At 53.9% G+C, this 22,178-nt stretch overlaps 1 protein-coding gene across 5 annotated transcripts in view; it reads right to left on the bottom strand.

Annotated features, from left to right (window-relative positions):
* Positions 1-22,178, bottom strand: part of OPCML (opioid binding protein/cell adhesion molecule like) — an 872,021-nt gene that overhangs the window by 203,362 nt on the left and 646,481 nt on the right. For all 5 annotated transcript variants that reach the window (XR_004316937.1, XR_004316938.1, XM_032472534.1 and 2 more), the window contains exon 3: positions 4,483-4,715. Coding sequence is in view for 3 of the 5 variants with exons in the window: in XM_032472534.1 (XP_032328425.1) it covers positions 4,483-4,715 (233 nt within the window). In the remaining 2 variants the exon portion in view is untranslated. The remainder of the gene's footprint in view (positions 1-4,482; positions 4,716-22,178) is intronic.

The following is a 22,178-nucleotide window of genomic DNA, read 5'->3' as shown; positions in this document are numbered from 1 at the left end:
TGGAAAGTCCCCATGGGTCTCGATTAGAGAACTGACTTGAGACGAGGTCGGCAGTGGAGGGGTGGGGTGCTAAGCTGGGAGACACTGGTCTCGGAGTCACGTGGCTGGGCTTCTAGGCCAGCTCTGCTCCGTGCTCACAGGGCCCCCTGGCTGGTCTCTCAACCTCCCAGAGCTGCAGTTACCTAATTTGCAAAATGAAGATAACAGTCAGGGCCCCGAGACCTCCCAGGGCGTGTTGTGAGGGTCACAGGAGACAAAGATCGCAACCAGGGCTGTAAAGTATTAAATAAAGCCGTGGCACGCATATCAACCCTGTTATAACAAGTCTCTCAGCTTGTTCCGTGGAAGAGCTCCATCCCAGTTTCAGTCCTCGCCAAGCCACCTGGGTGGTCTGACTCCCCGCCCCCCGTCCCATCTGCTTAAAGGGACTCGATGGCCACTGCCGCCTGTGCCACCTCGTCGGCTGGATCAGCCCAGCCTTCGCTCATCTTACAAAGGTTTGCTGAGTGCCTGGGGTGCGTCAGACAGTGCGCTCTGGGCTGGGGTTCCTGCTGCTCTCCAGGAAGAGTTAACCTCACGAAACTTACCGACACCCACGCTAGTAAACTCACGATGAATCTCAAACACCCCTTCCCGTCTTGAGTTTACACCTGTTTCTTAGCTCTGGAACGTCTGCGCAATGTCTGTGTTTTCTTTATCCCTCGACCTCACCAGCCTAACGCTTTCCTGTCCTAGGGGCTGGGGGCCCTGACTCCACAGTCACTCAAGAGTCCATCCAACACTTCTCCAAACTTAGAAAGGGGAGGCCTTTTCATTCTCCCTCCCCCAGGCATGGGGATCAGTCCTCTCAACTCCCCTTGGACAAAATCTCTTGAAGGAACTTCTCCACGCCTACAGGCAGACCCTCAGCCCGCTCTGCTCACACCTTCTGAGCGATCGGTGGGACCTCCGGCCCTTCTCGGAGCCTCCAGCATCTCTCCATGTGTCCCTGACCCACACAGGGCTGCCAGATGGCCTTCCCTGGCTAACCTGAGACCCTGCCTCTGGATTTCCTTAACGCCTCGGTGTCCGGTCTCAGCCACACAATCACACGCCATCGCGCGGCTCCTCCACGTGAGCCCTCAGGGGCCAAGAGGGGCCTCGGGGACCAGTGACCCTATTGTAACGAGTGCAGCTTCTTCTCTCAAAGAGAAGGGCTTGGAAATTAATCCCATCAGGTATGTGGCAAGGCCACCCTAGAACAGGGGAGGGCAGGCCTTGAGGTTAGGGACAGAGCGTCTCTACGTTACTCCCACGGCTGGAGAAAGCAGCAGCAAAGCCCAGGGCCCAGGGGGCCCCCACCTGCAGCCCACGGCCCAGGGGATCCCCACCTGCAACCCAGGGCCCAGGGGACCCCCACCTGTAGCCCACGGCCCAGGGGATCCCCACCTGCAACCCAGGGCCCAGGGGACCCCCACCTGCAACCCAGGGCCCAGGGGACCCCCTCCTGCAGCCCAGGGCCCAGGATCCCCACCTGCAACCCACGGCCCAGGGGATCCCCACCTGCAACCCAGGGCCCAGGGGACCCCCACCTGCAACCCAGGGCCCAGGGGATCCCCACCTGCAACCCAGGGCCCAGGGGACCCCCACCTGCAGCCCAGGGCCCAGGGGGCCCCCACCTGCAACTCAGGGCCCAGGGGACCCCCACCTGCAGCCCAGGGCCCAGGGGACCCCCATCTGCAGCCCAGAGCCCAGGGGACCCCCACCTGCTAACGGCACTTGCCTGGTAGGGGTGATAAAGAGTCCAACATTCTCAAATGGACAGAAGATAAATAAACATCTTTTTAAAATTTATATAAGCAGACAAGCTGCAGCTCGGAAATTTTTCAGTTTTTCTCATTGCAAAATCAATACCCATCAGCAGGTTGAAATTAAAGGCAAGATTAGGCCTCAGTTTTATACACGCCTTATTGTATTCCAAGAGCCTTCTACTCGGTCAGATAAATCTTCAAGAGGATTAGGGAACTTTCATTATCTTTCTCTGACCTGAACCAACACCGAGTCTGAAGAGTTAATCTGTAGACCGGACACTAGCCAGTCGCTCCCGGGAAGAAGGGGGGCGCGGGGCTCCCTGCTGCCACCCACTGGGAAGCCAACTGGTCTCCATGAGAGAGCGAGGCGGCCTGCTGGTCACCCAGAGGGCAGGCAGCTCCCCGGGCCCCTCCCCTGGAGCCCTCGGGAAGCGTGAAGCCCAGTCCGCTAAGTCCTCCTAGAGAGGCTTCTTGCCTCCCGCCGCCGCCCTCCCGGCCTCCTCACTGGGCTCTGCAGGCCGCCTCGATGGCCAGGGCGAAGAAGCCACTCGGCCTGAAGAGAGAAGCCTTGAGGACGCGACCCGGGGACTGAGGCTCCGTCCCTCTGGGTCTTGCCCTTGCCCAGACTTTCTGACCCAGAGCCTTGAGGCCCATGGGAGACCTGACCGGCTTCCTCCTCCAGCCTGTGGAACTGCCCCAGGCTCCTCACGTGCAACACTGTCCCCGAAGCGCCGGGCTGCCAGCCGTTCGCGGCCTGTATCGGTCTTGACGAGCTCCCACAAGCTGTCTTATTTCCTGAAAAGTGATGGCCTCCTTCTGTCTGAGTCTGTGTCTGTACCGTGCCTGACAGTTCTTTTTTATTTCAGAGCTGAATTCCCTGAAATTGACGATAACTTGGCTGTCAAGGCCACGGAGGTGCCGCCGCGGCGTCACTTCCAATGCGGAGAATCTCAGCCCCACCGGAGCCGAGACCGGGTGGCCGGCAGTCGGCGAGGGTGCAGACGGCCTGTTCTCTGAGCACAAACCCGCTCGTCTCAGATCAGCACCCCCACCAGCCTCTGAGGGGAAGCACCCCACCTGCCAGCTGTCCTCATCCCCAGACAACAGGCTGTCTCAGCTCTGAGGCAGTGATCAGCACCAGGCCACACCCCAGCGGGACATGTGTGGGGAACAGAAGGGGCAGAGCACAGACACCCCCGTGGAGCAGGCAGGTGCGCATGTCTGAAAGCCTGTGGCTGAGGAAAGGGCTTGGAGGCTGAACGGAGGCAAAGCCTCGAGCCACATGGCAGGACCAGGGACCTGGCGGGGAGCAGAGGCTGCCGCAGACAGACCTGCGGCCCAGCGCGGGAATCACAAAGGCCGCAGAGCCGCAGCCCCGGCGCTGTGCCAGCACAGAGCTGCTCCCGCTGCCAGAAAAGAATGGGCACCTTGCTTTGCGGGTATCACCAAGCATGGGCGCATCCAACCCCTGCTCAAACTCCCCATGAAACCGCCTGGGAGGAGCACAGTTATATATATATGTTAAGAAAGGCAAGGAAGACGGAATCCACAGTAGCCAGGCAAGGATGCCAGGCACATTCAGAAACAGAAAAAAAAAAAAAACCTGTGGGATGTACTGCAGATGGGATCTGATAAAGGGACTTACTGTTGCTACGTGACACGCAGGGCCTCAGCCCGAGACACCAGCACAGGAGACACTGAGGAAGGTCCACCCAGCCTCCCCTCTGGCGGAGGAAGGCTGTGCCCTCGAGGGGCGGGAGCCGGTCCGCTTAGCGCCTCGCCACCACCAGGGATCAGCACCTGCTAGCAGCTGCTTCGCGTGGCGATGGGGGTGTTGGCAGGGGGAAGTTTAACGTGAGTTTCCTGCATTGCTGCCTTGTTCTAAGGTGGTTCCCCAGTTCTCACAAATGCTCTCTGCATGATTTTAATTCTTAACATCTGACAGTTGATATCTGAGACTCTGACACTTCTTCAACCACATTTTTTTCCTATAAAGTAAAAATCAAATGAAAAAAATCTGAAATACGATGCGTGGGTTATACTAATTCAGATTTTTTAAGAGAGGATGGAAGAGGATGTTAGGAATTCTCCGTCCCACCCACCTTTGTAATTACATATATGTTTTTCCAACTTAGACCTGGAGATAACTTTTTGACCAATGTCCCTCTTGACCTCAGCTCCACTGGGGTTGAAAGAGAGAGCGCCAAATGCAGAGAGACCCCTTCCGGAACGTGCAGAGCCGCCAACTCTGCAAGCACAGTCGCAAGACTTCACGTCGGCATCATGAAGCTTTTACCCTGACAAAGCCTCGGGAAAATAAAAGCACGGAGAGCAGCACTGTGTCTGTCCCCTGGCACACCCTGCCCCAGCCCCAGAGGGCAGCGGTCACCAAATGTCCATGTGCGCCCAGTGTAACACAGCGCATCTCTTGCCCCACAGCTCGACAAGCCAGACAACCTACCAATGAGAACAGAACGACTGGACACAAAACCGAGAAACTTCGCAAAGATACTCAGGGCTCAGTCAAGACCTCAGCAGATGGGAGGAACCCAGGACACACACTCAGTCTCCGGCCTCTGCAGAGGAAATGGCTTTTTGTGCCTCCCGACACGACCCGGAGCGCAGCTGAGATGAGGCCCCCCTCCCACCGCCTCGCTGACGGGCACGCCAAGCCCCCAGCCGGCCGGCCCACCTTGCACGATGAGGTGGACCCGGGAGGTCTTGGGGTGGTTGTCCGTCTGCACGGAGCAGGTGTACGGGCCCTCGTCGTACACGTCCACGTTCTGGATCATGATGCTGTACTGGGTGGGCGTGTTGACCAGGATGATCACACGAGGGTCTATGGACCACTTGTCGTTCCCGGCGTAGAGGATGGTGCTGCGGTTCAGCCAGGCCACCCGGGTGACCCGGTCGTCTATGGTGCACCTGCGAGGGAGGGCGGAGGAGGGGCGAGGGCAGGGGAAGGAGGGGGAAGAGAGCGTTGAGAGGTTACATGATAAATGTGGCTGTTGTAGCTCAAGCCATAAAGGAAATAACATAGCCCATGCTAAAAGGAAACAATCAATTACTGACAAAACTTCCTAAGTATAGGGCAGCAGTGGCCTGAGTCGCCCGAAGACCTGACGCTACAAGATCATTTCCATGCGACTCAGGAGCATATTATGGGGGTGTCTTCGCTGTGTATCTGCTTTCCAGCTTATTTTCCCTTCAGCTCCTACGAAAATGAGTTTACATTTCCCAGCACATCTCCCCTGTTGAGGGAGAAGGGGCCCGGGGCAGAGGCGAGCAAAGTGGATCAGCGTTTCAAGTAGGTCACAGATAATCCACACAGCAAATGCTCAGCTTGCTGTTAAGTCAAAATTGGACATATTTACCTTCAGACCCCCCTCGTGTTGAGAATCTCCTCCACCCCTAAGCTGCCCACAGCCCTCAAACCTCAATTTATAACCCAGGTTGCTGAAATTCACTGGAGAAAGCCAGCCGTCTTTGAGGAGGTCACGGCTGCCGCTGAAGCTTTCAGGAGAGGGAAGAAGGTGACGGCAGGCAGCGTTCCTCCTCCTCCCCCCACCCCCGAGAACAGCATCGCTCATGTCACCTGGTTGTCATCAAGGTAAACAGCTGGCCTCCACCCCCATACCCTCACCTGCTCTTCCCAACAGACGGAGGCTCTGAATGAAGGCCACGAGCGAATGGAATTTGCTTTTTGGTGTGTGTGTGACCTACAGGCTAGTAGGTTTAATGCAGAAATACATACACCTGTTGGTCAGGAGGACAATTTGCATATGTGCCCCAGGAACTCAGAATGCATGAATAGAAGCCCGAGAAAAGAGGATCCTTTCCAAATGCGGGGTTTTTGATAACAGGCCCCAGGTGTGTCTACCCGCTCCTCCGCGCTCTAGTCAGAGCCTGAGTTTCAGTGACTCGGCAAGTGAAAAGGCAAAACTACACGCTGCTTCCCCAGACGTCCTAGCAGAGGGGCTGTAAGGAGGGCCTCCTGGAGACCAGGCACATGAACCCAGCCCCTCCCGGCGAGGAGGCAGGGAGCCAACAAGGCCGTACCTCCCCACTCCTGACCCCATCATGACCGACTGATGGCAGAGGCCCCCTGACAGAGCTCAGGATGGGGGCACCAAGGACTTTGCTGGTGGAGGAGACAGTGGGTGTACGTCACACATGTGACTCCCTTGGCAAAGTGACCAGCCTGACGCAGCCTGAACGGTCCAGGGAACAGAAAGGTACTGGAGCTTCCCCTGGAAGGGGCAAGAGCCCAGTCTAGCGAGGTCCTCTCCCTGATGGGAAGGAGGAATGGAAATAAAACTAGCTTTCCAACCTAAAAGTCCACGGAGAGATGACTGATAAAGAAGACGTAGTATGTACATGGCGGAATACTACTCAGCCATGAAAAAGAATAAAATAATGCCATTTGCAGCCACATGGACGGACCTGGAGATCATCATTCTAAGTGAAGTGAGTCAGACAGAGGAAGGCAAATACCATATGACACCACCTATATGTGGAATCTAAAAAAAGGGACACGAATGAACTTATTTACAAAACAGACTCATAGACATAGAAAAAAAAATTTATGGTTGCTAGGGGAAAGTGGTTGGGGAGAGATAAATTGGGAGTTTGGGATTTGCAGATATACACTACTGTGTATAAAGTAGGTAAATGACAAGTTTATACTGTACAGCACAGGGAACTATATTCAGTACCTTGTAATGGCCTACAATGAAAAAGAATATGAAAAGGAATGTATATACATGTATATATATATATATATATATATGTATGAATGAATCACTATTTGTACACCAGAAACTAACACATTGTAAGTTGACTATACTTCAATGAAAAACAAATAAATGAATAAAAAATTTAAAAAAATAAAATCAGCTTCCAGTCACAGAGGTCTGCTATGCGTTGATACACCTGTCACTCGGAAGGTGCGGGCAGCCCCGAGCACAGTGAACCTGCTTAAACACGTGGACGAACACACCACCAGGATGTCCAGAGACCAAGCCAGTCCTTCCCTGTCCGTCCAGCAGCCCACCGCCTCTTCCTCGCCTCACTCCTAACACATCTACTCACAGCCGTACAGCTTGCGTTGATTTGTTTGGACCTGAAGTAGAGTCAGACGCTAACGTTCCTGCGAGGCTTGTATTTTAACCTGGCCACCGGCATCCGGGCACACCTGTCGTTGTGGGTCTGACTCTGTTATGCTTCCAGGTAAGTCTAAGACCAGTGAGATGAGTTTCGGGGGCCCAGCTGCATTCACCACGAGGTCCTGGCTACTCAGGGATCCTGCAAGGGTTCCTGCCCACCTTCACGGATATGGCATGAAGGGAAGCTGAAGCCATGGTGTCTCCTCCACAGCCCTGGGGCCCTGGCCTCACTTTTTGTGCATTTTTTTTTTCCTTCTACGGCAACTTTCCATTTCCCTAAGAAGACTAAAGCCCTCAGCGCCCTCCCTGCTCTCCACTTGCAAAAGCATTTCTTCAGGGAAAAATATGATAAACTCATTTATTTGCTCTCAGTCGCAAATCATTGATAAAGGTTAAGGTGCAAACTTTTTAATAACAGCTGGGTTTTCATAAGGACCAAATCCTTGTTTGACTCCTCAAGGTTAGATCCCGGTTGTACGGGTTCAGGAGCCGGCGAGCCTGGAAGTGGACGGCGTGTCCGGGCAGAAGGAAGAGCAGCACCTCTCAGTCCCTGGACGCACACGCCCAGGTGACAGTGCAGACAAACATGCTCGCTTTCATTGTGGTCAGTTATGCAACACTTTGCACGTTCCTAAACGAACGTAATGCGTTTGGTTTGAAATTAGAGTTGCAAAGGATGCATTTTTGGTCTGTAGAGAATATTCATGTCTTAAAATTAAAATGTCATAATGTTCCTCTACATATACACGTTCGGTGGAATTTAAATGCCACAGTGATTTGATACACGTGATTGTCTACTTTAAAAGTTCATGAACAAGCTCTTACTTAACCGTCTCTGAAACGTGCACGGCTCCTTTTCCAAACTTGAACTTGGGTTTCCACTACATGTCCTCTGCTGGATTCTGTCTCTTTAGCTGCAGATTTTATCCTCATACAACACTTTATGCTTGAAAATCTTTTACTGACCAGCCATCACATTCATCTGCGATAATGTATATGTTATACAGAGGCTGAAATGTAAGTTTCTTTCATGCTCGGCGGCCATGAATTTCTGAATAATAATATTTTCTTTCAGAATGAGTTATCATTACGAGGATAATATTGACAAGACAACACACACAAATTGTGCATGTTGTTCAGTAATCATCAAGCATAAAAAGTAAACTTTTACTGGAAACGTAGCTCCTCACGGGACAGAACAGGCGTTTATCACAACGACAGTAGATATCATTGCACTAGAACGAGAACTCAGGATCAATTCTATTCCTACTTTTGCTTTGAAAGAAACCTCGCTCATGTGAGCAAGGAGAAGTGAAAACCTTCTATAGCAACGCCACTCAATTCTATGAACCCCTTCCAAGATATGTGCCAAAGCCCTGCATAGTAATACAGCTTCAAACATTATCTTAATGATCTCACAGCTGACAATTCAATTAACTCCTCCTTCAATTTCTTTAAAAGCAATGAATTGGAAAATACCTGACTTGCAAAGGGCTTTGTAACCCAGTATTAAATTCATTCAATTTCTCAATATCTGGACAGCATACTGCTAACACTATACTAGGCCTTATCAAATGACTATTAAAGATGTGTTACTCTGTCACTTCGAAGCCCTTTGTTCAACCCAGTACACTGAGAAAGGTGGGGAAATTGAAATACTGTTTATTTTAATATGCCAAACCACACTGCCCTCTGTCAGAAAACGTCTCTATCTCTCTGGGTTCCAGTTCCAAGACAGAGAAGACACGGGATTTGCCACGAATTCATTGCTGATGCGAAACTGTGCTGCTCCCGTCACGACTTCCCCGCTTGCCTTGGTGGGGCTCTCCTTCAAGACTGACCCCCTGTTTGATGATAGTTGGACAACAGTGGTGGAGGCAGCAAAGAAAGTACAGGGAAGTTCTCCCCTGGACGACTGGGAAAGTGGGAGCAGTCAGGAAGCAGAAGCGGGCACTCTCTTGGGCAGATCTGTTTTAGGACATTTTGGACCTTGAAAGTGTATCTCCTTGGACACATTTCCTTGTGTGAGACCTACAGCCGCAGGTTGGGGGTGAACGGAACCACTTCAAATTGCTGCCGGTCCAGGAGGGGCTCACTCTGAAACAGGTCCGTTCAAATCCACCCTCCAGGGCAGCGCACACTCTCAGCGCCCCGCCACACAGCCCTCGGAAAGCCTCGTGTACCCCTGGGGTACCCCAGATGGGTGACCTGGGGCCAGTTTACCTGCACACAAGCCTGGGCCTCACCAGTGGGCACGGAGGGTAAACAGAGAGAGGTAAGCCCATCTCCCCACGGGGCAGAGCTGCCTCGCCGAGTCTGCACGCCTGGAACCTACGGAATGACTAGGACCTGGGTGGGAGGGGGTGTGGCTCGAGGACAGTTCCCTGCCTCAGAAACGCTTCCATGCTTCAAAAGGGTGCGTGGTTCCAGTGCCTCTTGCCTTCTTCCATCACAGAAGGGCCCTTTCACCACATACCTGGAGAAAACTTGAATTCAAAAAGACCCCCCCCCAACCAATGTTCACAGCAGCACTGTTTACAACAGCCAAGATGTGGAAGCAACCAAAACGTCCATCGGCAGATGGCCGGTTAGAGAAGATGTGGTGTATTCATACATGGAATACCACTCAGCCATGAAAAGGAATGAAATAATGCCATTTGCAGCAACACAGATGGACCGGGAGATTGTCATACTAAGTGAAGTAACTCAGACAGAGAAAGACAAGTGCCATATGCTATCGCTTCTATGTGAAATCTAAAAAGCGATACAATGAACTTACTCACAAAACACAAACAGACTCACAGACACAGGAAATAAACTTACGGGAACCAAAGGGGAAAGGGGGGCAGGAGGGATAAATTAGGAGTCTGGGATTAGCAGATACGAACTACTATATATAAAGTAGATAAACAACAAGGTCCTACTGTGCAGCACAGAGAACTACATTCACTATCTCATAACAACCTATAATAAAAAGGAATATATATACACATATGTATCTGAAGCACCATGCTTGCCCCAGAAACTGATGCAGCACTGTAAACCAACTAAACGTCAACGAAAAAATACAAACCAACCCCAGCAGGGCCCTTCGCCGCGCTCCGCGCAGCCGGAGGCAGTGCTCAGGGCGGGCTCAGAATTCCCCTGGAGCTCCTCCCAGCCCGCTCCTCCCCGCCTTCGCCTGTAGGAAGGTTTGGGGCTCCCTTTAGCGAGAAGCACGTGAAGGAGGGTCCTGGGTATTGAACAAGGGGCTCCAGGAGGAAAGTCAAGAACTGTTAATGACAGCTTTCGGACTTCTTGAACACCCTGCCGGGTATTAAAAAACGCCCAGGCTGAGCCCACTCCGCCGTCCGTCTGCAGCCACGCGGCGCGTGAGCCGCGCCAGGCACCGCGGAAGGGCTTGCGGCGTGTTCGCACTCGGCCTCGCGGCTGCCGTGGGACAGCTGCCCTCTCCTCGCCCACCTCGCACGGCGGGGCAACAGACGCGGGGAAGCCCGGGGGCCCTCACGTCCACGGCGGGCGCTACGAGGCAGGCAGGGGCTCCAACCTAGGCGGCCTTGCACTTAGGGCTGTGGCTCTTGTCCTTTGTACGGAAAGTGCCTGCGATGCGAGAGCCCGAGGAACGAGCCAGCCAGCTGCCCTCAGGTCGACGGCACTTGTTTAATCTTCTCGTGAGAGCAAACAGCTTAGGGGGACAGGAGGGACGCTTGCAGTGGCGTGGGGCTAAGGCGCAGCGTGTTTTGGTTTCGTCTGGAGGGAGAGGCACGGTTAGGGGAGCCCAGGCCTCAGCGCAGTGGCTTCCGGCCTTCACTGTGCATCAGAGGCTCCCAGAGAGCTCTTGGCGGAGCTGCCCGCCAAGTGCTCCCATTCTGCGGGCCGGAGGTGGGCTGAGATTCTGCTCCTGCCCAGTTCCCAGGCGCGGTCAGAGCGGCTGGTCTGGGCACTCCTCTCTGAGAGCCACCACCTGAAGGCCACCGGACAAAAGACAGGTGGGAATTCAACCAAGGCAACAAAGTCGTCCTGAAAAGTGACACTGGCCAGCTTTCTTGCTTTTGTTTGTGGTTGTTATTTTGTTCTTATGTTTATATTTTGCCTCTGAAAATACAAAATGGAAAAGTGCCACGGTTGACACGGTGGTTAGTGAGTGTCTGACGTGCCCCAGGCAGCTTTGTGGGTGGCTGAGAACACCGGGAAGAGGCAGACAGAGGTCACACCCCAGACGCTGCAACAAAGGCACCAAGGGGAACAGGTGTGCTGGTTTCAGAGAATGACAAGCGGTGGGAATAAAGCCGGGCAAGGACTGGCACGCGCCGCGGGGACCTGAGACCGCGGCGTGGCCGGAGCGCTGCTCTGCGGTCTGTGCGCCCAATGCTGAGGCTTTCTGTCACCTTAAGTCTGAGCACAAGACAATCCATGTCTGAAAATCAAGTCTAAATTAAAAGTAAGCGTCACACACACAGACTAAAAATAACCCTCACACGCACAGACAGCTGCAGGAGCTCAGACCGTCTCAGTAGCCGGAGAGCAAGGCTGCAAACCCGCACAGCGCGTGGTGCCTCTCCTCCGTGGGCAGCTTCACGGGCTCTGTGTTCAAAGAACTAACAGCTGGAACGTTGGGAAACCGAAGCTAACTTGGAAGTGCCTTGGTATCTGCGTCCTTGTGCCTGGGGTGGTATCTGTATGATGCCGCACGCCCCTCTGCCTTAAGGAACAGACAGTGGCAAATACAGTCTAATCTCTAATACAGACACGCCACTCTAAACCCTCACCCTCTCTGCAACGCAGTGTTAACGGCAAAGGTCCTGCTCCTCGTAGAATTCACGACATTGGATTTAACTATACACACACTTACTTGCTAGACTGGAAACACCACGGGTAAGAACCACAACAGTGGTCTTCATTGTGAATCACCAGGACCTCCCACAGTCCCCCTGCATCTCGTAGCTGATCAACACGTATTCATCACAATGAAAGAGATGGAAGATGATGCTTTCCCAACCGGCTCCAAAGAACCCACGGAAGATTATAGCTCATGATACCGCGTTACATACTTGAAAGTTGCTACAGAGTCACCCTTAAATAGTTTTCACCACACACACGCACACACACACACACACACAAAAGAAACGCTCATTACGTGATGGGATGGACGTGATCGCTTATACTACAAAGGTAACGTCTTGCAGCAAATACAAGATCAAATCAGCATGTTGTGTGCCTTACGCTTACGCAGTGTTGTATGTCAGTTATGTCGCCGTAAGGCTGGAAAAGGGAACCCACGTGAGGTGCAGTGGACGTCCTTGGAGATACATGGATGTGTGTGTCTCCCCAGGAGTCATCTGCGCACACGCGCGCGCGCACACACAAACACACACACACACACACACACACACACACAGGTGCTCTACGTGCACTTTTTAATTTAGTGTTTTCATTTTTACACCAATCTGGAAACCCACCCTCTGTACCTGCTGTGGCCGTGGTATGACCACAGTTAGAGGTCAGTGTTCAGACCTGGGTCCCTCATCGCAACGGCACCATGAGCTCTTCTCGCATCGCCGGAGGCTGAGGAATTGCCGTGTCAGCAGCAGTGCATCCTGCTGGGGAACCTGCACGACGCCGGGCCCACTAGAGCAAGGGGTTCCCGACGGCGGAGCGCGCCCACTTGGGAGGGAGACCCAGGCATCCCGGGGCACATGCTACAGCCGATGAGGGGCCTCACAGCCGCCCCCCTCCGGCAGTCGGCATCCTATTCACATCGCAACCCGGAGACTAACTTTAATAAAGCAGCACCTGTTCTGTTAACGTTACAGACTTTAATTTCAGCAGCTATATTTCTGTACGACTTATAATTTTGAATTTTTGAGTCATATAGAGGCATGAGGTTAAGGCATTTATACCTAGCTTTATGATTTTATGTATATAAGGTTTTAAATATAATGCTACCACTGGGAATCCTGGGAGCCTTGCCTCTGCCCACCCCGTCCCCTGCCTTTAAAACGCCTTCCAGGAAGCTGTCTGCTTGTGAAACGCCGATAAAGGCAGCAGGCTTGACTGCTGACGCCCCAGAGTGCATTCCTTTGAATTTCATCATTAAACTTACCCACGACATGAGTATTTTTTGCTTTTGTTTTGTCATTTGCCTTTTTTTCCCCATAAATTGAGAGTTAACTGAATTTCAGTTTAAACCCGTACATATACCAAAATACATTAATGACGCTAGTTCAGAAAATGGGAGGAAGGCTACCTTGCTTGCAAGAATTCAAGGACCAATAAGAAACGAATGTTCTAAAGGAAAGGAGAGGAGGCAAGAAGAAGAAAGTAATTTTAGACCAGCCCCCCAGGGGACGCTAACCTGCACCGAGCTGTTCCCTGGGGAGCTTCAATTGCTCAGTTACTTCCCGAGAGCCGCGCGCACAGCCGAGCCTAGAACACCAACAAGAGCCCTCGGTTCTGCGAGGGCAACTTTATGACTCAGGGAGGCACAAATCCAACTAATTCAGCGAGAACAGCAACCCTGCCGGTGCTAACATTTGCTGAGAAGGTGCTGGTGGAGAATATGTACGAAAGCCTCCGCAGAAGAGGGGGCGGGATGGGAGCTGCTTAGGGAGGGCCTTCAGGAGAGCCAGACATCGACTTCGAAGACTGCCAGATACAAGACATCTGCAGATGGCTCCTAATTGGAAGAGACTGTCGTGTTAACAGCAGCTGGCATGTGGAGCCACATGCACACACAGGAAGGATGTGTGTCTCGTGTGCTGGGGGGTGTGTGTGTGTGTGTAGGTGGCAGAGGGATGTTGGGGAGGGATCCAGAGAAAAGCAGAAGACACACAGAAACGCATGCAGGACGAGGGCTCTAGAGGAAATAAAGTATTGGAGACAAAACCAAGGAAGGTGCCGGGTGCCCTGAAAACGGGGTCACCTGGAGCAGTAAGTCAGTGGCAGGAGGATGACGTGTTGTGCTTTCAGCCACGACGGATGATGCGGGAGCCAGCGGAGCCGGGCTCAGGGTCCCCGGGCAGGAGAGGGAGCTCCCCGAGCCCAGGAGCACAGGGCGGGGCTACGTCCCCACCTCACAGGACGAGACTCTCCCCCGGGAGCCCAAGGGAGGTGGAGCCTCTGCAAGGAGGGAGGGGAGGAGGGAGCGATCCCATGGAGAGACGGCCCCACAAAGAGGTGGGAGTCCTTACAGCCAGGAGAGGGGCTGGCGCGGCCTCTGGGAGCTCTGTGAAGGGAGAGAACGTTCTGCACAAAGCAGTGGGCGATCGAGCCGGACTCCAGGCCGCTGCGAGTTCACATGTGTGTTGGGAACACAACCTTCTTAGGGGGGAAGGTAGGGCCCAGCGGCAGAGCGCGTGCTTAGCATGTGTGAGGTCCTGGGTCCAAGCCCCAGTGCCGCCACTAAAAATAATAATAATGATAAATAAATAAATAACCCTAACTACCTCCCCCCGGCCCCTGCCAGGAAAGTAAGAGATAACTTTCTTAGTTTCTCAAGGAAACAGACCAGGGAAACATAAAAACTAACAACCAAAGCCACCACAAGAGGCAAAGCCTGCCCTCACAACTCTCAGGCTCCTGGGAGGATGGCAGCCTGCAAGCGCGTTAAAAAGGCCGCCTTTTTAAGAAAGTGTAAGTTCACCCATTCACTCAACAAACGTGGAGTCAGCGCCTCGTGAGCACCAGGCATTCCACTAGAGTCCGGGGGTAAGAGGCTGGGAGGAGAGCCACTGCCTCTACCCCCGTGGTGCCCCCGGATTTGTGAGAACAACGGGTGACGGAGAAACCTCCAGAAGACGTGCACCCTTCCCAGCTGAGCTGGGCGGCCACCAGGACGGCCCTGCACGGCGGTGGCCCGGGAGGCCCTACTCAGAGGGTCTGGAGACAGGTCTTTCTGGAGATGTGACCGCTGACTGCCAGGCGCTGTGTTGGCTGCAGAGGGTATTTTAGACAGAAGACAGGGCAGATGCGCAGGACTTGGGACAAAAGCTGACTCAGGTGAGGAGCGGGAGGGAAGCCGGAGGGGCCCGGGCCAGGCGGACGGGGAAGTGGGTAGCGTCCACGAGGCCGGAGGTGCACACACGCATCGGAACGAGTCTGCATCCCGTTCTCGGTGTAACGGGGCATCCTGGAGCAGGCTGGAGTAGAAACAGGCTGTGATGCAAATTCTGCTTTTTATGAGAATATACTGGACTTCCTTTGGAGAAGGGACTGTGTGTGGCAGGAGAAGAGGCGTGAGGACCAGCTGGGAGACCGTCACATCCCTGTAGATGGGAGACAAGGGTCCTGAGACAGGGGGTCTGCAGGCGAAGGAAGGGGTGGGAGCCAGAGCGGAGGACGGGGATGCAGGGCCAATGGTAATGAAACATGGACAGCAGCATGTCTGCCGCTGAGGGGGGAGGAGGACACAGCCAGAAGGTCACGGGCTCTCCAGAGCACCTCTGCTCATTTTAAGAGTGGAAACACTTGGGAATGTATTTATTCCTTTTGCAAATATTTACTGACTATCCACTGGGTGCCAGGGCTTTTCAAACACTGCTATGCCCACAGATGACCCGTGCACCTCGCTCAGTCACCGGGTCTGGGCGTGAACCGCAGTCCTGCAGGTCTAACGAGTTCTGTGACGACGCTGACGTGCCGGAAGGGCACGTGGAGGAGCCCAGTTTCAAGCACCAGAGACGCACCTGTGATGCGAGGGGGACTGGCCCTCTTCGGTCATCACACGTCTTCACTGTGATGCTTAACACACGACTATGCACTGATGGGGCTGATCTTCTGCACTGGGAGCAACTGACAGCGCAGGCTGGGGGGTGGGTGGGGGGGCTCCCAAAGGTGGTGAAACAGCAAAGGTGGAGGATGAAAAAGATCTAAAGCACAGGAAGGCAGGGAGCTTCACCTGTTGTGTCACAAGAGGAGAAAAAACGACAGCAGTGCAAATGGGCTGTGCACCTGGCTACGGGGAGGCAAGGAGGCCACGGAGCAATGGCTTCCATCCTCTCCAAAGCAGAGGGCAAAGTTGCCAGGCGAGGGTAAACAGGGGAGTAGGAGATGGGGAAGGGAGGTGCGAGAAAAAGTGAAGTAGCAGTTTCAGGAGATGAGAGCGACATCGCCGGGGAACTATCCCAGGACACAGGCAGTGCTGAGGCCGCACACAGAGCCGCTGGCCAAGGACAGAGGGTGATGCAGGTGCAGAGAACGTGGGCGGCTGGGTTCCTCCAGCATGGGGGCGGGGCAGGGGGGCAAGGGAGAAGCGGCCAAGGGTCAGAGGAATCGGGAAATAATTGAGGAAGAGGAGAGAAGCAGGGGCCCTGATGGGCAGGGAGAGCCCAGTGGGCTCTGTGCCTGGAGGTCCTACTGAGGTCCTGGGGCAGACGGGCTGGCGCCAAGGGGCCGCACAGGTGGAAAGCAGGCATACTTGGTGACCGCGCAGTGGTGGCCCTCGTCCACGAGGGGCCACACTAACTCCCAGGCCAGAGGGCAGTCTGGATGGAGCTTGACGATGGTCAGAATGGCGGGGGGAGTTGGGGGCTCTGTATGGACTGATGACGTGTGTAAACTGAATGTTACAGAGGTAGTGACACTATTGTGACGCGCGGGAGGGGCCTTGGCTCAGACACACAGGGGCTCCGCTATTTACAGACTGACAGGCGCGTGGTTCACAGCGCAGAGCCTCCACTTCCCCACCTGCAAGGAGGACGATGCGGCGTCACCAGGAAACAGTCCAGGCACAAGGGGCAGAAGCGCACCTGGAGAAGAGTAACCGCGCTCAAACGGAACCTGCCCTGGTGCTGTTTTCGGAGGGCTCCATCGCCGCATTCGGAAAAACATAATTCAACCCCTATTACCTGGGAGCGCAGGTTAGTTTAGCCAAGCGATGCTGAACCTGCTGGCTTATCTTTCGCCAGTGCTCTGAGGCCTTCTCTTTCTGCGTTTGCAAATATATGAAGGATGGAGTTTCGTTGAGGGTAGCTTGAGCCTAGTTTCAAGAGCGGTTATTCTGCTCATTAATAAGTCAGAGACAAGGTGATGACCGGCATTTTCAGCATCCTCAGCGCTCTGGGCCGGGGCTGCCCCGGTCCGCCTCCGGGCTGTTTCACACCCAAGGTTTCCTTTTTCTCCCAAGACTCCCGCTCTTCAGAAGCGCTCGGCGCTGGAACCAGGCAGAGCCCTGCCGCCGGACTCTGCTTCCCCCTCAGGTCTGCTTCCTCGGCTAGAGCCGTGGAGACAACTTTAACTTGTATTCTGATCAGGCTCCGTTCACAGCGTGTTGACACAGTGGTTGATGGTCTGGCTTCAGGATGGATGACCAGGAGTGGGTAAAACGCTGTCTTTCTAAAAATACATAGTTGAGAGATCAATCAGTACGGTTGTCCACACCCAGGAGAGAGTTCTGTCGGCCAGCGGGCCCCGGGAGCTCACGCAGTCACGTCCTCGTCTTGGGCGGCTTCCCTGTGCACACGGGACACCCCTCCTCCTGGAAGAGCCCGGAACGTCCCATCCTCAGGCAGACTGAGCCGTCGCTGAGATCAAGTGCAAACTGTGTCCATGCTCAGAGAAGTGGGACCGTGGGGGCTGGATGCAGCTGGAGGGATGACTTCAGGTCAGGAGCTTCGGTCCCTTTGAGAGACGTTGGCTGCACACATGCTACAGGGCACCAAGGAAAAGTGAAAACTGTTCCAAGGGTCTCGCGCCCAACCCAAGGAGACACCGTTAGCTGGCGACGCAAGGCTAAGGGTGCATCTTCGGGCAGATGAGGGACAAGCACAGAATTCAGCCGAGGTCTGCCTGCAGGACGATGCCCCGGCCAGTCGTTGGCAGATGGTCCCCTCATATTTGGAATCACAGGCAGCTTTGGGAATCCTCCTTTTCCCCACATTCTTCCTCTGCAGCTTTGTCTTAGAAGGCATTGCTGTCTCAGAAGCTGCCCTGGGGCTGGCCAGGGCTGCCTTGAGAAGCCACCCAGAACAATCCACGTGATTTATTTGTCCCCGGCTTCCACTCCACCGTCCCTTCCTCCACACCCTGAACAGCTCTAACGCTCAGCCTCCCGATGATTTGTTCATTATTGTTGGCAAAGAAGTGAGCAAGAGGAAATTAAAATGGTTCCCAGGCACACACCACTCTCCTGCCGTTCAATAGATTATCCTGGCATATTTACTCACGGCCGTGTCTGTCTCAGTATCATCCATGGAAAAGTATAAATTAAAATTTTAAATTAAAAGCAGAGAGTCTGGGGAGCTTGATATCTTTGTGAAGAATGGAGCAAGTCAGACACGGGCTCCCAGCACGAGTGTCGTGGGAGCAGAGACGCTGGCAGTGCAGAAATTACAGCCCCCGGACTCCCCGCAAACACCGTCCCACAGACCGCGTGAGGGATCACGGAGCCCGGAGCACAGGCGAACCCTCGAAGGCCATTCTTCTTTCTGCAGAACTGGGCGTAAACAAACCTGTCCCCTTTTGGGTTCAGGTGACACTGATGAGAAGCTGCTCAAGGACTGATTTACGTATGAAACCAAAAGACACGCTGAGAATCGAGTAGCCTGCATCCTGTCTGCAGGATTTCTGCGAGTGTACTGCTTAAGGGAACAGGCATTTCAACGAGAGGCCCACGAGTTCCGGTCACAGGTCTGGCGTCTACTAAACTCCCCATCCTTTGTGAGAATCAGTTTTCTCATTCGTAAAAGGGAGGTAACGTGTTCAAAGGCATAGCTTGTGGTGAATATTCAGTAACCATTTAAACCCACCGTCTGCACATTCTGAGAGCATAGTAAACACTCAATAAATGTGCGCTAGTCCATGTCTGTGATGGCTCAGAACTAAGGATTCATGATAATCCAAGTGTTATAAAGATTCTGACCTTCCTTTAGCGCCATTCTCCAGCGCACACATTCACCAGTTACAGAGTTCGGAAAACTGACTAGGGAATCCACCTTTTGGGTCCCAGCCCACAGACCAAGCCGTCTCCAGGACAGCATGTGCGACGGTCGACCAGAAGGCCAGTAAGTCGGCTTGTTCCTCCCGTGCCGCCCTGAGCAGACTACATGTCTGAACCAAACCTTATCTGAGTTTTAAAAATAAAGCCCTCACGAAGCAGACAGATGGGCAGGGACAGATGGGGAGGAGGGACGGGAGATGAGAGTTGCACCCGCTCCTCTCTGCTCCTGCGAGTGCTTCTCCTGCAGAATGTCAGCCCGACCTGTTTAAAAATATATGTTATATATTTTTAATAAGCCAATCATCCTTTCCAGAATACTGGCTTATTTTATACAGATTATGCCAACTGTCTCCCCTTGACAAAATAAAACAGAAGGCAGGCAAAACTCTGTCCTTGGGCCACGAGAAGCCCAGAGGAGGAGAGGCCCTGGGGGCAACAGAGTCACAGGGTTAATTCTGCAGATATTTCCAGTTCGGGCCCAGGGAGCTGCTGCTTCTCGTTTATGTCACCCGGAGTCCGGAGTCCGGAGTCACCAGTTGCCAGGCTGAGAGGAAGAGGGCTCTCTCTGCTCCTGGGACTCGGGGCTGCCCAGAGGGACCCAAAGGGGCAGGACGGCTGGCCCGGGAGCAGCCCGCACGTCCCCAGCCTCCCCCAGTTCATCGTGCTTCGCGAGGGCAGGAGCGCGACGAAACGCAAGGACTCTGCACATTCACGGAGCCTTGTCACCGAGCGGGTTTGAGACTGATAACACCGTGAAAACACAATCGCTCATCATAACGTGGGACGGCTGGGCCTCCTTACCATGGACTCTTGAATAAATAAATGGACAGAGGAGAGAGAGAGAGAAAGGAAAGGAGGGAGGGAAAGAAAAGAAGATCTAAAAAGAAAGAAAAAGAGAAAGAATAAACCTTTAGATTGGCTGGAAAGCATAATCCACACTCTGCGGCGGGTGGGTGCCCCTCCCTCACTGTGCTCTAAGCGGGGGAATGCTGCAGATAGCCGTGCACTTCCTGCGCGCACGCTGACTGCCAGGCCCTGCTGTCTCTGACGCCCCCTTGGCAGCACTCGGTCACCTGGCTCCCAGCAGCCCTGCCGTCGGCGCTCTGAGCGCCCGCCCTCACACGGCCCGCGCGCCCGTGGCTCCGGGCTCCGCACCGCCTTCCCGGCGCGCGCCGCAAGCGGCACCGGTCCCGGCCAGGCTGCGGGTCCGGGAAGAAGCGGCTCCTTCCACTCAAATTAGCTGCGGGAGAGCAGCCCAGTCTAGGTAAACTCCACCCTAGGGGGTTCCAGCAGAGTGGAGAGTTACTCCTGTCTGAGCTCATTATAATGAGTAATAAAGACATCCTTACATGTGCTTTTTGGTGAATTATTCATCGTGTGCGTGGAAGAATCAGGGCTGTCCTGCGGGTGGGAGGCAGCTGGCACGTCGGGCCCCTGCAACTGCTCAGGCACTCCCAAAGCCCCGTCCCCTCCCTTCAGTGAGGACTGGGGTGGCTGGGGGGATTCTGGAAAGAAGAGGCTCGAAGAGACACTTCCACCCCCCGCTTTGCTCTGTGTGCGCAGCCCCCCCGCAGCGCGGCGGCTGTTTACAGCATATTTGTTATTTGATTGTAGCTCCAGGTCCCTTGAAGCCACCTGATGAGCCCAGCGGGACCTCCCCTTCCCTTCTGCCACGTCCTCAGGAGGCAATTAAGAGAGTGAGACTCGTTTCCACATCAGTCAAGCTCCCCTGGGACCCTCCGCCCACCATGTTCACTGTCCTGGCCCAGCTCTGCTGAGGGAGGACTCGGAGTCCTGAAGGGACAGCGCACTTAGCTTGGTCTCTCCCTGCCCCTGCGAGACGTCACTGTCACTGTCATCTGCTCAAGCTTGGGATGAAACACATTGCGACGGTCAGAAATCCCTCGCCAGGAGCCTTGCTGTCGCACTGCGCCAGGGTGAACGCACACAGGAAGGAGGGAGCCTGGGGCCTTCGATCTCACTCCTTCAAGAAACACGAGATTTCACTCTTTCTAGGTCTTCACTTGCCAAGTTTTAAAAAATAGGGAGTCCTAATTGTCATTTTCCTTTTGAAACTTCCAGTCATTCCCGCTTACTGACAACAAGGTCGATGCTACTCACCTAAAATAAGATGGTCTGCACCAGACACTCACCCCCTCCCCCGCTGAGCAGTGCCATCCTCCCTGACACTGGGGACGGTTAACGGTCTACACGCACCTTTGGCTCGACCTTAGAGAACAGGGCCAAGACAGAACTGAGGCTCGTGAACAAAATGAAACAGAACAAAACATGGGAATGGATGATGGTGGCCATGATGATGAGAAAGCAAAGCACACAGTGAGCGAACAGGCCACAGACAGCCGGGCTGGGTGGGACAGTGGTCACCTGAAAATGTCTACTTAACTGAACTCAGACCCCAGGGAAGGAACCAAGAGACGTCTGTCAACAGCAGGGACTAAGAACCTGAGTTCTAGGTGCCCCTCCAGAACGAGGGCCAATATTCAGCTAATGGACTAAATCCAGGTTTCTTAGCTCCATTCCTGCTCCTGGGGAGGCTGAAGAAAGGAAGGGCAGCCCTCCTTTACCAGGTGGGGGTCCTCAGAGCTTCACAGGGTGGCCACACCCGGCTGCGGCCACCAGCTACTGGGAACTGGGCTTCAGACAGAAAGCAACATTTGTCACTAACGACGGAAAGCTCTACTGGGAAAACGTTTCCACCTATATCTTCTCATCTTGTGATGACTTGTCAAAACAGCAATCTTAAATTTTCCCAGAAGCGGAGTTGGGGCCGAGCACTGAATGATAACTGGACAGCGTGCCCCCGGGGGTCGTGGTGTCTGCAGTTCCACACAGCTTCACTCTCGTCCTTCCTGCCCCCTCCTTCCCTCGCTCCACCCGTGTCCCTCTCAGCCGTTAGCAATTGACCCTAAAGCATTCCTTTATCTGTTCTGTCCACATTCTACGTTTTTGCAATTGACCAGCATTATGAAAACCTATATTGTAAGTGTCCAGGCGGTATGTGGCTGAAGAGACGTCTTCAAGGTGTTTAGATAAAGCAGAAGAGCTCTTACAAAGCTAGATGATAAACCGGGCCAAGAGGGTTTCCCTTGAAGGAACCTAATTAAGAACAAAGGCAAATGTACATTAACATTCTCCTCAAGGCACTACATTCACCTCCAAAGAAATTTTATTGTCGCAAATGCAGACGAGAAACCTCAGTGTCAGAGCAAAGCAAGGAGAGGCAGAGAGACAGCCAGCGAGGCCTGTGGTTCCGCACTGGGTGGAAGG

Source organism: Camelus ferus, chromosome 33, assembly GCF_009834535.1.
Source record: "Camelus ferus isolate YT-003-E chromosome 33, BCGSAC_Cfer_1.0, whole genome shotgun sequence".
NCBI classification, from domain to species: Eukaryota; Metazoa; Chordata; class Mammalia; order Artiodactyla; family Camelidae; genus Camelus; species Camelus ferus.
This window is presented reverse-complemented; position numbering and strand designations above follow the sequence as displayed.